Source organism: Gekko japonicus, unplaced genomic scaffold (assembly GCF_001447785.1).
Source record: "Gekko japonicus isolate JY-2015 unplaced genomic scaffold, Gekko_japonicus_V1.1 scaffold129, whole genome shotgun sequence".
NCBI lineage: Eukaryota > Metazoa > Chordata > Lepidosauria > Squamata > Gekkonidae > Gekko > Gekko japonicus.
In genome coordinates this window covers 494,154-511,776 of record NW_015168049.1, presented here as the reverse complement: position 1 = coordinate 511,776, position 17,623 = coordinate 494,154, and the positions used below count along the sequence as shown (strand labels likewise).

The 17,623-nt window shown below is 42.1% G+C and overlaps 1 protein-coding gene across 1 annotated transcript in view; it reads left to right on the top strand.

Annotated features, from left to right (window-relative positions):
* The window catches only part of LOC107113077 (chromosome unknown open reading frame, human C3orf67), a 225,152-nt gene that overhangs the window by 4,432 nt on the left and 203,097 nt on the right, over positions 1-17,623 (top strand). Inside the window, exons 3-4 of the mRNA XM_015414332.1 lie at positions 1,274-1,367; positions 9,612-9,684. Of these exons, the coding sequence (XP_015269818.1) occupies positions 1,274-1,367; positions 9,612-9,684 (167 nt within the window). The remainder of the gene's footprint in view (positions 1-1,273; positions 1,368-9,611; positions 9,685-17,623) is intronic.

Sequence of the window (17,623 nt, the reverse complement as noted above, 5' to 3'; positions counted from 1 at the left end):
CAAAAGGTGAAAAAAAGGTTAGAGTCGCAAGGCTGCCGGGGGGGGGGGGGCTTGTGGAGAATGGGGGGTATGAGAGTGCCAAACTACATGCTGTACCGTCACTGTCCTGAACCATATGCCTGGCAGAACATCTCTGCCTTACATGACCTGCAGAAAGCTAACAAATCCCACAGGGCATGGATTTTGTTCCACCAGGTAGGGAGGTAGGGATCAGGGCCGAAAAAGCCCTGGTTGAGGATAGCTAGATCTCTCTCGGGCCAAGAACCACTAGGAGGTCCCCCCCCCCCCCCCCCAAATAATAAAAATATATTCTTCTCTGAATCTGATCAGTTATGAGTTGGTTGAAATTCTGTTTCTGAAAAGATTAATATTTTTTAGGGCAAACAGTTTTCCCCCTTGTTTTGAGAGAAAAATCTTTCCCAGAAAGCTTTTGATTGCAGCCATGCTTTTAGTAGAGTACATTAGCTTCAGAAGCTGGGCTCAATTTAGAAAATGCACTTTGTCTTTTTTCTCATTGTTAAATGTTAATGTCCTTGCAGTGGTCTTTTAGGTCGCTCTGACTTTCTGAATTCTCCCTCTTCTCAGCATAGTAATTGCTAACTAAAGGGGCTAGCTATTATTAATAACAATATTTAGTACAAAAGTGCTTCTGCCTCAAATACTTAGAGAGTTTACATACTTCTTGTTGGTATTCACATAACTTCATGTTAGCATAGGCATGTAGAATAGGCCTGGCTAGCCTGGTATGGAGCTATATAGTTCAGGAAATTTCTGCACATCAGGTTGCTGTTGAAACAACAGGAGCAGAATAAGCGAACAACATTTGGGATGAAATGGGAGATGGTATCCTAGGATCTCCTTTCCTGTCACCATAACTCTTTGCCAGTAAGGTTTGGTTTTAGTGCAGTTCCACCATATGAGGCTAAAAATTTGTGTTTTGAGAGTTATTGGTGTTCATTTTCTTTTAATAGACAGTGCAAGGGTGTGGCATTTACTTTATATTCAACCCCTCAGCCTTTACCAGTTATGCCAGGCAGCTCTTAGAAGAAAACAACTACTAAAACATGACAACAATAGTTTATCCAAATCAGACCCCCTATCCACATACCTTTAATAAAAGTTGTCTCCCCTTTCTGCTACTGCTTGCCTGTGCTAAGCTATCTACAAAAGCTATTTATTTTCAGAAAAGTAGGGCTTTTGTTGAATTATATTACAAGCCTTGATTGTGGTGATGATGATGTGCTCTTTATTTGGTTCATTGTGCTGATCGTAGGAGTTCGATAAGGAAGTGAAGGGCTTCGTATTTGTTCTAGAAGGAAGCAGTCAAACCAACAAGATGCAACTTCCTAAGGAAATGAGGCAAACTCGTAAGTACATACGTAGTATGTATAATAGAATCAGAACTGAAAATGTGGTTAGGCTTTGATTGCTTAACTGGTACTGTGCCACAGACATAAAGTTTATCTTGTCTCAAAATAGGACCTTTCAGTAACAGAGGAAAAATGTTATCATCTTTTCTAGAAATAATTATATTTGTCCTAATGTTTTAGCTGCATGTAAACCTTCCATTTCCCCCGCTCCTTTGCCAGGTGAGGCCAGATGAAGACCACTTTCTGCTTGACCAATAATACATATATCCTGATTGGCTCCTTTTCCTAATGAATGTACAGAAAAATCAGCAATGTTCCCTTCCTGTTTTTTTACAGCTGTTTCATGAACTTCCCCTGACAAGAAGCTGCTCCTGTAGCTATTCATGTAGCCTCCAACTTCAGTTGTGTTGTGGTTCTCAAACCCTTTGAAGCAAAACCCACTTCTACACTTACACTACCATTGCCATGCCAAATGAACTGGGGTGAAGGCAGGGAAGAGGAAGGAGTGCGACTGCTCTGCTATCTGTTTGCCTTTTTCTACATTGAAAGGAGGGGGGGCTTATTCGGTCAGACTTTGCCGATGTGATTTGAAAAAGGTTGACCCTCTGCCCCATATGCTGTTGGAATGCCCTTACTACAACTCCTATCACAAGTTGTGGATTGCCCCTGTTCTAACAAAATTTCCTTCTCCTGTATCAAAAGATAACATAGTCCCTTATCTGTTGATGGACAGAGATCCATGGGCGACACCGGCAGTGGCCAAGTATCTCTCCACCATATTTTCCTTAAAAAAATACAGACTCATTATCCGCTGCTCAAGATCTATGGATCAAAGGAACTTGAAAGAAGGAAAGGAAGGGGACAGAGACTCTTCTCCCAGTTTAAGAGTTTTGAGCATTGTGATGCACTGGCAAGAAAGTAATGACTGGCCGAACCATGAGAGTCTTCCCCATTTCATTAAGTCCTCTCTACCCTTTGGCCTGCAGCTGTTCTGAACCAGGTTGGCATATTGAACAGAGTGTTGGAGTTAGACTGTGGAGACCCGAAACGGGTTCTTACTCAACCATAAGACTTGTTTGGTGACTCTTTTTCAGCCAACCTACCTTACAGGGGATAAGAGGATGAAATGGGAAGGATGGTGGATCATTTGTGCCTCCCTGAGTCCTTGGAGGAAGCATATATAAGAATATAAATAAATTGTAATAAATACATCAGACATCCATGTGGCTTCTAAAATGAAATGCCCCAAAGCAAAATACTGCCCTTTACAAAGTGCTCACCTTTACAAAGTGCTCACCAAATGTTTTCCTACCCTGTTGCTAAGCTTAACAGGGTGACAAGCAAGATCTGAATTTTGAAGAAGATATTGGATTTATACCCCGCCCTTCACTACCCGAAGGAGTCTCAGAGCGCCTTACAATCTCCTTTCCCTTCCCCTCCCCAGAACAGGCACCTGGTGAGCAGTCGTCCCTCTAAGCTGTGGAGTCCTGTGAGCAAAAATTCTACTTTGTGAGCTACTGGCATTAAAGTTGTGAGTGAGTGATTCGGCTGCTGCATAAATTAGTTTGCTCTGGAGCCATCCTTCCTGATCTAAAACAAAAATGTGTGAGCCGGAGGCTAAAAAACTGTGAGCCAGCTCACACTAACTCAGCTTAGAGGGAACACTGCCCATGATGTAGGTGGGCCTGAGAGAGCTCTCCCGAGAACTGTCCTTGAGATAACAGCTCTGAAATAACTTACGACTGACCCAAGGCCACACCAGTAGCTGCATGTGGAGGAGTGCGGAATCAAACCCAGTTCTCCCAGATTAGAGTCTGTGCTCCTAACCACTAAACTAGGGATGTCAAACTCATTTGTTATGAGGGCCGGATTTGACATAAATGAGACCTTGATTGGCCAGGCCATTTGTGTCATAAAATGTAATGCCAGGTAGTGGAGATATAAACTTTATAAAGGACACAAACACAAAGGTTTTTTTTACTTAAAATAAAAACATGCTTAAAACATTAACACTCTTGCAATATTTTATTTATTTAACAGTGTCTGATAACTGACACCTCTTGCTCTGAATTATTGCATCAAAATGTCTGTGCTGTTGCAATCTTGAGTATGCTGTTCAGGTGTGTATCTGTAAGCCGCAAACCTATGATGACGCAGCAGCACCAGAACTGGAAGAAGCAGCAGAAGACAGCCAGTTCCACTGTGGGCCTGATAGAAGCCCTCCAGGGGCCTGATCTGGCCCCCAGGCTGCATGTTTAACACCCCTGCACTACACTAAACTACACTACGCAAATCACAAAGGCCCCTCCTGTGTCCATTGAAGATGACAGATTACTTTTATTTATCATGTGTGTGCATGCACCTTCAATATATTTCTCTGTGTTATACAAATAAACATCCTAAATCATCCACCCCACCCCCCAACATTGCAGGGTTTGATTAATTTCCTGAAATTGCAATCTTAGGAGAAAATATATAAGTAAAATTAAAAAAAAAATACTTAAAAGGCTGTGAATGTTAACAAAGCATTATTCCAATCTATCTTAATGAAAGCTGTTTGGGTTTATTTTTTCTCAGAAAATTTCGGTTACTGTATCACAGCTTGGTTTGTACAAAAGGGCTGCCAAGGATCAGCCTTTGCCAAATGCCCTCCTAGGGCACAACAGATTGATTGATGGTGTTCATTTGTTGTTTGTGGCCTAGACATGTTCCCTCAAGAGAGAGAATAGCAAGATAGAGAATAACCTGTAGAGCAGACTATTTTTACAGAAAATTCCCCATCCGGAGAACATAACATACCTAGTTGTGTTTGTTGGGTAGGTTGTTATCACAGGTAGAACCATTTGAATTATTCCACACTCACATGGCCCCAGTTTCTGCTCTTGTAATAAAGAAGGCTTCCCTTGAATTTGATTCTGAAACCTGTATTAGATACTGGTGCTAAGCCCTGATTTGTAATGATCCAAGTCATGGACGGTCTGGAATTCTGGTTTTCCATATCTGAAGAAGAAAATGCCTGTGAGCAAGTACAGATTGACTTTCCTTTGCCCTTGAAATAAGTTTAGTCAGTCTGCCCCATTATCTAGAGTTGGGAGGTGGAGAAGCAGAGAGAACCTAATACTTCTAATATCTTTCTATTTACAAACTAACCACTGGCAACAGCTGTGAAAATGTGGCTAAGGTATGTCCTGAAATAAAGGCTAATATTGAGTATCAACAGTGTATTTCTCTGTCTCCTGAGATGAGAAGGCAGGATGGGAATTTTGGGAATTGAGACTGAAGAAGTATGATCCTATCTGTTAGTCATATCACAGCTGCTTATTGTGCCACTAAATATTTTCTGTCGTAGTCACAGTAACAAATGTGGTTGTAGCAATGAGTTACAGCAAAGCTTCATAAGGAAATAGTTTTCAATAAATAATGTCCTTTCCCTGTATTTAGAATGTTCTTTTAAAAACATTTTTGCAGCTTGTGTTTACAGTTCCTAGTGCATGGTTATCTTTTTTTAAACAAAGATTTAGAAAATGAGCCATTTAACATAATTTAGAAATGCTGGCTATATTTTGGAACCAGAGAGATGATAATTGGAGGGATACCTGGAAGGCAGCCAAATGTTAACTGCCGTTCTCTCAAGTGCGAAGGCTTTGCCCCCATTTTTGCCACAGTGGCATTGTCAGGCTGCCTGTAGGCACTGCAGACTGCCCAGCTTTATATTTGCCTGTTTTTTTTTTAATTTCAGCTGAAAAGACATCAGTCCAAATACAAAGGTAGCTTTTATTTCCTTTGGCCACCAAATCAGTAAAAGTCCTTTGTATGTTAAAAATGAGTACAGGATCCTTATCCATTTAAGGAAAGACTAAGCAACTTTTTCAGAATTGAAGGAATGTTCTCTGAGTTGATGAGGGAAAGTTAGTATATGTATATTTTATTTTCATTTTATAAATATTATTTGTATAAGCTTTCCATGAAAAGAAGAAGGAGAAGAAGAGATTGGATTTATACCCCGCCCTTCACTTGGAGTCTCAGAGCGGCTTACAAACTCCTTTCCCTTCCCCTCCCCACAACAGACACCCTGTGAGGTGGTTTGGGCTGAGAGAACTCTGACACAAACTGCTCTTTCAGGAACAGCTGTGCCAGAGCTTGTGACTGACCCAAGGTCACATCAGCAGGTGCAAGTGGAGGAGTGGGGAATCAAACCCGGTTATCCCAGATTAGAGTCCGCACACTTAACCACTACACCAAACTGGCTCTCGAAACACAGTAGATACCCAGCCATTGGGGCTGCTTGGCAAACACAGGTTGCTTCTATTTATTTATTTCATTTATACCCCACCTTCCCCGCACGCATGTGCGAGTAGAATTAAAAAAGCACTCCAGACAGCAGTTAACGTAGTACTATATTCCTCATAAAAATGCAGCAGTATCCATCCTCACAGGCAAAATCACAGTATTGTGTTTACTTGGAAGTAGATAAAGGGGGGGGGGCGTGCTTGATTGATGCTTTTACCTTTGCAGCCAAAGTGATTCTTCATTACTTTCATTTAATTTTTCATGATTGTTTTTACTGGAAAACAAATAATTAAAGCTCCTCCTCCCTCAGAAAAAGAACTGATATCCCTTCAGGTGTGTGAGTGAAAAGATGTAATTTAGGCTAAGTAGAACTTGTTTAAAGACTACAAAAGAAAGGAGAAAAAGCTTAAAGGGGCAATAATCCTGGGAAGTCTCAATAGCACATTTGGATACATGTTTGCGCAGCTGCCACTGAAGTTAGGTTTTAAGTGGGGGGGAAACCACCCACCACAGATGAGTTATGAAACAAAGGGTTGACATTGTCTACATTTTCCATAAGAAGTGAGTGGACAAATGATGCCTATTCCAGCATAACTGTGTCATGAGTAGGGTTGCCAGTCCTCTACAGGGAGTAGGGGATCCCTGCCCCCAGGTCCCAAACCCCACTGCCAATCAGCTGGCCAGCAGGGGGACCTACTAGCAAGAGAAGCACGTCTAGGTCACTGTTGCTGGCACCGCAGTGATGTCACTTCCGGCATATACTGTGGCAATGCTCTGGTATTTGGGCAAAAATTATGGTAGAAGCCATTTTTACCATAGAGTTTTTGCCCTAATACCAAACGACATGATGACATCACTTTTGGTGCACACCAGAAGTGATGTTGCTGGCGATGTTGCTGGTGATGAGGCCTAGGCATCCACCTACTCCTGGTTTCTTTCCTCCCCCCACAAATTGCCAGGAGGAAACTGGCAACCCTAGTCATGTGGAAGCACCCATATAGAGCTGTTCCTTGAAACATTAGCAAAAGCATATTTAAACCCTGAAATGTTCAAGTTTAATGTAAAGTTTACAGTCCAAAAATATGAAGGTTAAAATTGCGATCTCTTTCTCCCCTTCTTTGTACATTTTAACCCCTTGCAATTCTGGGTTTGTTTTGTAGAGAGGGAAAAATCATTCTGGAATTTTTATTATTGTAATGATGGCTATGTGGAATTATCTTAGGGGCTATGTGCTGGTTCTCCATTCCTTCTCAAGCTTCAGTGAGGATGTTGAGGTACTTTAAAGCTCTCAGTTGCAAATGCTGGAAAAGCTGGATGTCACTCAAAATATATTTTGTATTAGCTCTGACCTGGATAGCCCAGGCAAGCCCAATCTCGTCAGATCTCAGAAGCTAAGCAGGGTCGACTCTGGCAAGTACTTGGATGGGAGACCTTGAAATACCAGCATTCAGGAGGACAGGGGTAGGCTTTATTCAGCCACCTCTCTTAATATCCTCTAGACTCCCAGTAGGAGTCAGTCACCAGAGGTCGCCATGACTTCCAGGTGCACACACACGCACATGTGCACACACAGACATATGCACATATGAAAAATACACACACCCCCCGCTAAAATACACTTTGCATTTAGATTTACCAGCCTTGTTGTTTGATTGCTATATGATGTGTTTGGTTAAAGAGAATGGTCCAGTATTTCTTAGCCAATATTTTTAATTACAAAATAACTTTTCAAACATTGCCAATATGAGAAGTGATGCATTTTAAAGTATTCCACAGCACTAATGCTTGTGGGATTGATTAATTTTAAATTCCGGTGACATAATTTTCAGATCTCTAAATATTTAATGCATCTTTTATGAGAAATAGAACTCTGAATTGTTCAGAGGCTCAAAACAAAGTGCTTGGGCTTAATTTGAGGACTCTTAATTACTAAGGCCTCATTGCAGTTACTGTGTTAGAAGTAGCTTAATTTGAATTACTATTTCTCTTGATTTGCCATGAATTGTAGATATATTCTGACTTTTACTTTTATATCTCTATCTTGTGCACTAGTTCTTGCATATTTTAAACAAAGTATAAAACAGCTTTAATACATAAGTATGTTGGAGAAAATTTATGAAAGTCGTATGAAACATATGAGATGGTCCTTGCAAGAATATTCTTGATGTGACTTAAGCTGACCACAGTCTTATTTATTGCTGTCAAGTTGCACTCCTAAGCATACTTACTAAGAGCTGGCCCCATTGATCTCAGTTGGACATATGTCTGAGAGTATAGACATTGGATCAGGCTCCCCTGTCTTTATCAGCACAACCTGGAGCTGTATCTTTGCACAGACATAGATCTTCACCACCTTCCTATATCCTCCAGCAGGTCCTGGGGGCCCCTTGGCCCCCCCCCCCCCCCCCAAGGCTAGTTGTAGAGACTGGTGGAATGTTATGGACAAAATGCCATGGGGCACAGGGGCTGCAGTAAAAATTGGGGATTGAACAAAATTGCTCCAGGTTCACCTGATACACTCCCCAAGGTTCCATGGCATTGACAAGCTTTCTCTGACTTTGGAGAGGGGAGGACTCAGGGCAATGTTCAGAGAAACGGAAGGCAGAGAAGATGATCTACTTACATGACTACCCTTGCACACATAGTTCATTGGCTCCATCTTTTAGCTATTTTGAAGGTTTTTCCCCTGGAAATTTTACAGGCCATTGCCATACTTGACCATGTTCTATCTCAGCCCATTGGCTCTCCAAAGTGGTTTAAACTGAAGTTCTCCGCTGAACTATTTGAGCTATGCATGATGAGCCAGATAGTGTCATGCTCACAAGTGGTGTTCCCTCTAAGCTGAGTTAGTGTGAGCTAGCTCACAGTTTTAAGCCTCCGGCTCACACATTTTTGTTGAAGCTCAGGAAGGATGGCTCCAGAGCAAACTAATTTATGCAGTAGCCAAATCGTTCGCTCACAACTTTAATGCCAGTAGCTCTCAAAGTAGATTTTTTTTGCTCACAAGAATCCACAGCTCAGAGAGAGCATTGCTCTCAAATAATGTTAGAGCCTGGGACCCTACTGTCCAAAACTTCGATGTTGACAGGGCCTGGAACCCAGGGTCTACGAAAGTAAGGAAAGAAGAGAGCAAGGGCTATCAGAATGGGGAAGACCACAGGTCAAGAAGTGAATGTTGGAAGCAGTAGCGCAACATGAAACTTTTTATTACTTTAAAAATTGAGTTTAAATATTTAGGATAGCCCAAGAAATTATATGGGCTGAGAGGCGTAATATCTGTGGTCATGTGGCAGTTATAAGGATGATTTTTGTGAATGATCAGTCTAATTGGCCATCCCAGGATTGTGGTGATGCAGACTTATTTTGGTCCAACATCCCGACTAAAATACTTAACGTTGCCATGATTCCTCAAAACCACCGTGGCTTTTCTGTGTGGAACACTGATTTTGCAAAAGATTGCTTTCTCCTTCTCTAAACTGCCATTTCTGTTTTAAACATCCAGATTAGATCAAACCCTCAGTTGGCCATACCTGTCCAAATCTGGATTCAGTTATGTGATGAACTGCTTAAGTGGTGCAAATAAAGTTTAAATTTGTCATCAGTGTGAGCAATTACCGTACACTTTTGCAGGAACATGTCTGTGAATCTTTAGATTGATTTTTATGTGTCCTTGTAGAATGTACTGTTTTTGTGTGCGCTGTCAACATAATGAAAAACTGTAAATAAAATAATTCAATTTTTTTCTCCCTAAAGCTTCCACCTGAGCCACCAATTGGATGTTTGGAAAAGTACCACTTTTTATTAGTTTAACTTGATTTCCTTCTGTTAGTTTTCCTCCCTCTTTTCATGTTGCATGAACTATGGAAAATACTGCGGCTATCTATAGATCATAAACACTAAATGCTTGTTTATGTGTGATGAATTCTAATGTATTTCTTTGTCTCTTTCTAGTTGGACTGATCCAGCAGTTTTTGGTACTTCAGATTTATGTGCCTTTGGGGCAAGACTTCTCTACTGAATTGCTGTAAGATAATACAGAACTTCCTATCATGTTTCAGGCACTGTAGACACTTGATCAATTTAACCAGTACCAACTGCTATTAATTGTAAGTTGCAGCTTTTGCATTAAGGAGCAGTGACTTATCAAGTTGACATGGAGTAATTAAGCTAATTTGATCGCTGTTTTTCAGATCCTTTTTTTTTTTAAAATGTTTTTCCCTGAGCATTGGAAAACAAATTGTGAGTAATGTTAGTTAAGTATGTTTTAATGGTGAAACTATATGGTGATTACTTAATTATTTTGTTTAATTTGAAAAGTCACCAGCATATTGAGATTAGTTTCTGTTTAGCAAGGAAAAAATGTGTAAGACATCAAATCACTAATTTTGTAATTAGGGATGGGCATGAACCGAACCACGAAGCAAAATTTGTCATGACTGTTGCCTTGTTTGTGGTTTGCAAACCAAAGTTTGTAACTCTACTGTCACAAACTTCCATGAACTTTTAAAGCTGCAAAAACAGCTGGGCAGCTGTTTTGCAGCTGCACAGGAGAGTGCAAAAAGCAGCTGAGAGGCGGAGAGCTCCTTGCTGCTCAGCTGGTTTTCATGATTTCTTGTGCAGTCCCTTTAAAGTTTGAAGGGACTGTGCAATAAAGTGTGAAAAACCACTGAATGGTGGGGAGCAGGCTGGTTCGGTTCATGAATGAGCCTCCTGGTTCGATTCGGTTTGTGGTTCGGACATGTACCAACACGAACCACATTTTTCCGGTTCATGCCTATCCCTATTTGTCACTTCTAAAGAACAACAGAGATCTTTTATTTGGGCTGAAGTCCTTGTATTAATTATTCTTGTGTGTTAGGATATTATCAGTTTTATTTAGTTGATTTTGTAGTTTTGGGATATACCTATAAAAATCAAGTTCCATAAATAAATTGTATATGATTATCTAGTAACCCCAGAACAGATAAGAGCTCTAGGCATGTTTCCCAGATAAATTTGGGCTCAATGCAGCTGTAGTACTTTATTTATTTACAAAATTTATATCCTGCCTTTCTGCCCTCACAAGGGCCACTGAGGTGGCTAACCATTTAAAACGTACATGATAAAACCATAAAAAACAATCATCCCTCCAAACACACATCATAAAAATAGTTAAAAACAGCATTAATATATGTACAAAACATAAAAAAAACAGTGGTTAAAACATTGGTTATGCAGGAGGGATCACTAAGGGAATGCCAAATGAAACAAAAAAACCCTTCACCTGCTAGCACCAGCGAGCACAATGATGGAGTGGTATATATGTCCTATATGTGTATAGACTAAGAAATACTCTATGTATGTGCAGATTTTGCTTGCGTGATTGTGTGTGCGTGCACGTGGGTGTGTAACATTCAGCATGCACAGTGCTGAAATGAGTTTTCCTTGGATTTATACACAATGTAAATAAGATTCTGTGTTTTATTAAACAAGTCCTGTTATAATATTAGGGTTGCCAGCTGTCTGGGGAAGAAAATATCCTGCACTGTCACTGGAGGTTTAATGGGATATTATTTAACAAGCAATCTCCATGCCATAAAAAGCTTCAGCTACCCATTTCTACACATTATGCCTGTATTAAAGGAACAGAGGAGATTTCCCCCCAGTTCTGTTGGCAACACTGTATGACATTTGGGTAAAGGTAAAGGTTCCCTTGCTCGAAAGCCAGTCGAATCCGACTCTAGGGTTGCGGTGCTCATCTCCGTTTCAAAGCCGAAGAGCCAGCGCTGTCCGAAGACGTTTCCGTGGTCATGTTGCCGGCATGACTAAACACCAAGGCGCATGGAATGCTGTTACACATAATGAATTCCTTATTCGTATATGCAGAAATTCATCACAAGAGGAAGGTAACAGATAGGTTTGTGCAACTTTCTGGCAGCAGTTTGCTACAGCATGGTGGGTAAAAATGTGATTCTGTGCTCTTGCAAGTTACCAGTAGGAAATTATTGTTCTGCACTCAGTCACTCACACATTCATGTGCACTCAGTCTCTCACACCCTCTCTACAATGCATAGGGTTGGAACAATTTCAAACTTCTGTGTACTGTGTTCCTTTGGGGGGGAGGGTTAATACTGATAGGGAAGCATTAATTTCATTGTTTGTAAAATGGAAAGTACCAAAGGTATGAAAGCTTTAATATTTCAGGGGGTCTTACAGCTTTATAATTCCCACTTCCTCTAGTTTTTATGATGCTTATTATAGCAGCTACTGCAGCTAGACTGCTATAATAGCATGAAAACAAAATCTTTGTTGTAAACCTTTCTTACCATCTTAGTAAAGAAATCTCCTAGAACCAGGGGTCATTTCCTGCAGGAGCGCACAGGAGCGGAGTTCTGGCAGAAAAGAGCCCAGGGGACGGGCACATGCAACAAGCCCCATCCCCTGCTCCCAGCAGCCCCAGGCCACGAGGAGCAAGAACCTTCCTTCCTTCCTTCCTTCCTTCCTTCCTTCCTTCCTTCCTTCCTTCCTTCCTTCCTTCCTTCCTTCCTTCCTCCCTCCCTTCTCTCTCTCTCTCTTCCTCTCTCTCTCTCTTTCTTTCTCTCTCTCTCTTTTTCCCTCTCTCTCTCTTTCTCTCTCTCTTTCTTTCCTTCCTTCTCTTTTTCCCCTCTTTCCTTCATTCCTTCTTTCCTGCACAGATCTGTGCGTCCCCGTCCCCCCCAGCTAGCAATCTAAAATAGTCCAGTGGCACCTTTAAGGTCAAGTTTTATTCAGGTACAAGCTCTCCCTCCTCTGCTAGGGCAGATCTGCCCCCCCCCCCCCATAGCTAGCAATCCAAAACAGTCCAGTGGAGACTGAGCAGTGGGTGTTGCCTTCTGACACATTTCCGGTGATTTCAGGGTATGTGGCATATGCAAATAAATTATGCTAATGAGTTATGCTAATGAGCTTCTGCACCTCTTTTTCTACGAAATGACCCCTGCCTAGAACACTGAGTAAAGTGAAGTCTCTCTCCTTGACTAGCCTGTCTTATCAGGAATTTTCTGAAATGCGGTTACTTGGTTTTTCTAGTTTGTAGCAATACCTTTTGTGTTTGCTGAAGTGCTTTACCATGACTGCTTGGTAGGAGCTCATCCTGGGTCCCAAAGCATTGCTGTACCATTGTGTACGTGAGTGAAAATATTTGAAAACCAGGTGGAAATTAACAACTTGCCCTTAAAAAGATTGCATGATATTCTTACGATTTTGCTAGATACATTAGATTTTTTGCAGTGCACCATGCTATCATGACCATTCAGTTCATCTTCCTATTAACTGATAGAGAAGTGCTGGGGAAGAACATTCCCTGAAGATAGCAAGTTTGAAAACCACCACTAGCTTTGCGCACTGATGTTAGTTTTCCCATCTGCTAAATGCAATGTTGGATCGTCACCTGTATTCTTCTCTTGAGTAATCTAATTTTAAATAGTTCACACTCTTCTTCTATTTTGGGAGTGATTGCTGCTTCTATTTTAAACAGAAGATGACTTGAGAATACGCACAAATGGGTAACACCTCACTTGGTCTTCCTTCCGAAAGACCTGCTTTCTGGGCTCCCTTCCAAACTGTTGATCTGACTTTAATTCAAAATGTCTCCTTAGTGTTGTGCTTCCCAGGATCTCTGGAACCAAAGATGCTTTGATTGCTGTCTGGGGAATGAGTACAATTTGCTCCTAGCTGGGCAGTATCTCTTGGGCTCTCTCTACTGAAGAAGGACCAGATGCTAATCCCATCTGTTGTGTCCAGTGGGAAAGTAAGTTGCTAGCTTTGGCGTGAAAGACTTTGCCGAAGCTTTGTAGTCATTCTTCTAAAATTCAGCGCCGGGTTCTTAATGAAGTACTTGGTTAAAATGCATGTCACATTATCAGGTTTAAAGTGCTTTAAATCATTTCCCAATACAAGTGGGACAGGATGAGTTGGACCTTTTTAGTAATGCTCTAAAGGTCAAGGATCTAGTTGCAGCTTATAATCATGGCATATCTTAATTTTTTTTTATTTGTATAGCTTAAACACAAGAGTCACTATGGTACTGGTCTCCTCTTGAGTGTTCTGAGAATCTTGTCTGTGGGAGCAGACAGCTTAATGTTGAATCATTATCCCTTGATAAAAAGATGTTAAGTATAGAACATATGAAAGTAATGTTTAATGTCAATTTCCCCACACTCGTCTCCTTTGTGAGATTTCAGTGGGTTAAATTCCTCCTTTATGTTTAAATATAGAAGGACTGACACTGAGGCTTTCTCTTGATGTTTCATCTCTATTGTAATGCGGCAGTAAATGGTAGCTACAGTGGTACTTTTCTTATGGCCTTGGACCAGTGCTTGTGGCAGCGGGCGGGGTACAGGTCTACTTATGTGAATGTAGTTGCCTTTTAGCCTGTTTACTTTGACAGGAGCTATTTCTGTGATTAGTTATGTTAATTTCTCATCTATTTTCTGTGTTGCATTACTTTTCTCTTTTTCCTTCTGTGTGAAATTCACCAGGCATTGACTCAGGATCTGTTTTCCATTACTGAAGTATTGGAATCAATAAGAAAGCTCATGGGGGATGTAGTCTTTTTAAAAAACACTGCTCTTCACTTGTGTTACAGGGGAAGCTCACATTTGCAAATCAGATATTGTCAGATTTTTTTTTCAGTACCTATTTGCTAGTTGACACCTGAAAGGACCTTTCTCTAGAAAGCCGCCTTGGTGGCTGTGGTAGGGCAGAAAGATGGGATATAAAGTCTGTAAATATGTAGTAGAGGGGAAAAACATTCAGGTATAAATTAGTTTTTCTTTTCCAATGTGTGCAACCTGTATTCTCCTTCCGTTACAATGAAGTGACTTACCTCCAGCAAAGTGCAAGTAACTTCACTTTATGCAAATGTGAACAGCTCTTCTCACAGTGCTTCTGTATAGGGACAGCTCTCTCTTCTTTTGTTGTGAAACAAAAGGCTCCTCCTCACCAGAGGCAGAGGTGAGTCAGCTGGCCTGAGGCAAGGAGTGGAGAACACATGGTGAGGTGCTGCTAGAAGGTAAGGGGTTTTTGAGAGCTAAAGGGCTCTTGGCCTGTGGCTCTTAGCCTGAGGATCTGCCTGAGGGCCCCAAAACTCTGCTCAGAGTACTCTTGGAATATACTTGGATAGCAGTGATATCGACTGAAGGCCCTTTTCCAGTCACCTGCATGGAGTGTGCCATGTTTGTTTTCCTTCCGGAAGAGAAGACGGACTTCACTTGTCAGAAGTATAAGCTGGTCAAGGTTTTGGAGGAGAACATTCAGAGCCTGCAGGAGAGGATCACCACCCTTCAGGAGATCAAGGAAGGAGAAAATTTTATTGACAAGAGCCTAGGAACTCTGCAAGAACATGAAGAAGAAAGTCAAGGAGAAGAAGGAAGAGTTGATCTCTCTTCTGAGCCTCCTCTCAGTTCTACAATACAAACCCCAAGATGACGCTCTGGTCCACTGGAGTTCAATAATCGTTTTGAGGTGTTTGAGAGGGTACTGGAGATGAGAGTGGAAGGAGAGCCACAAAGACCTGGAAAAGGGAGTGAAGAGGGCATGGTGCCGCATGGAAGTGGAAGGAAATGGAAAGTGGTGGTCATCCGGGACTCTCTGCTCAGGGATATGGAACGTAATGTGTCCAGGCCGGATCCCCTACTCTGAGAGATGTGTTGCTTACCTGGAGCCAGAATTCAGGATATTACAGACTGACTGCCAAAACTGATAAGACCTACTGATCAGTACACGTTTGTGCTGGTTCATGTGGGGACGAATGACACGGCCGCAAATACCATCATGAAAATTAAAGAGGACTGTGAAGCTCTTGGAAGGCAGTTGAAGGCATTGGAGGCACAGGTGATATTCTCTTCTATCCTTCCAGTCAAAGGAAGTGGAGTGTGAAGAGAACAGACCATACTCCGAGGTGAATCGTTGGCTGAGATGGTAGTTCCAGCAGGAGCACTTTGGGTTCTGGGACCATGGGATAAGTTTTTTTAGAGAAGGCCTTCTAGCACATGATGGGCTTCACAAAGTCAGGGAAGAAAACGTTTGGAAAGAACTTGGGGAGCTTAATCAGGAGAGCTTTAAACTGAAGCTGCAAGGGGAAGGGGATGATCAACACGGGGACTTCAGTGAAGAAGAGAACAGTGGGGGCCCACCTGCAAGAGCTTGAGATTCTCTTGCAAACAGAGGGCTATTATATAATAGGAATCACTGAGACTCGGTGGAATGATTCTCATGACTGGGATGTGGTAGTGGATAGATATGAGTTGTTCAAGAAAAACCGGAAGGGTAGAAGAGGGGGCAGAGTGGTGCTGTATGTGAAGAGAGGGCTAGATTGTCAGGAAGTTCTGGAGAATGTGGTTGACAGCCCCGTGGAAAGTATATGGGTAGAAATAAGGGGAGTAGGACAAAGGGTATAGTTGTTGGAATCTGCTACAGACCGCCTGACCAGGGACAGGAAATGGATGCTGCCCTCCTTGAACAGATTAGTAGAATATCCAGACATCAGAACCTTATAATTAAGGGAGACTTCAATTTTCCTGATGTGTGCTGGGAGACAGGCTCAACAAAGCGACAAAAATCACACAACAGTTGTCTGGCTGACAACTTCCTTTTTCAAATGGTGAAGGAAGCTACAAGGGGCTTAGCCATACTCGACTTAGTAGATGGGGTGAAGGTGGTGGGAACCTTAGGGGGAAGTGACCATATTCTCCTTGAATTCCAGTTGCTGTGGGGGGGGTGGGGGTCGAGGAATTTTGTAGCCAGACTTGTAGGTTAGATTTTCGTAGGGCCGACTTCAACGAACTCAGAGACTTGATGGGAGTCATTCCATGGGGGGGGAGTGTGCTGGAAGGAAAAGGAGCAAGTGAAGGATGGGCTCTTCTCAAACATGAGCTTTTGCGAGCTCAAGCCCTCACTATTCCAGCAAGACAGAAACATGGTAAGGCCTCCAAGAAACTGATGTGGATGAACCGAGAGTTTCAGAATAAGCTAAGGGAGAAAAAGGGAATGGAGGGAAGGTCAGATCTCTAAAGAGGAGTATATGAGAGTTACTAGGTACTGCAGATCAGCCATCAGAGAAACCAAAGATCAGTATGAGTTGGGTCTGGCCAGGGGGGTGCACTACAATAAGAAAAACTTCCACAGATATGTGAGAAGCAAATGCAAGGTAAAAGGGGGCAATTGGACCGCTTTTGGGAGTAGAAGGAGAAACTGGTGGAGGACAGAGAAAAAGCAGACAGGCTTAATGACTTTTTTGCCTCTTTTTTCTCCCAGAAGAACTCGAGAGGCCCATCCAGTCCAACACTCTGTATCCCACAGTGGCCAGAAATACCAGTGCCATCAGGAGGTCCAGCAGTGGGGCCAGGACATTAGAAGCCCTCCCACTGTTCCCCCCCAAGCACCAAGAAGTCTACAGAGCATCACTTGCCCCAGAGCCCCTATCTATACCTTGTGGCTAATAGCCACTGATGGACCTCTGCTCCATATGCTTATCTAATTCCCTTTTGAAGCCGTCCAGGCTTGTAGCCCCCACCACTTCCTGTGGCAGTGAATTCCAAGTGTTAATCACTCTTTGGGTGAAGAAGTACTTTTATCCGTTCTAACCCGACCGCTCAGCAATTTCATGGCATGCCCACGAGTTCTTGTATTGTGTGAGAGGGAGAAAAGTACCTCTTTCTCTACCTGCTCTTTCCCATGCATAATCTTATAAACCTCAATCATGTCACCCCTCAGTCGTCGTTTCTCCAAGCTAAAAAGCCCTAAGCGCCTTAACCTTTCCTCATAGGGAAAGTGTTCCAACCCTTTTATCATTCGAGTTGCCCTTTTCTGCACTTTTTCCAAAGCTATAATATCCTTTTTAAGGTGTGGTGACCAGAATTGCACACAGTATTCCAAATGAGGTCGCACCATTGATTTATATAGCGGCATTATGATATTGGCTGATCTGTTTACGATACCCTTCC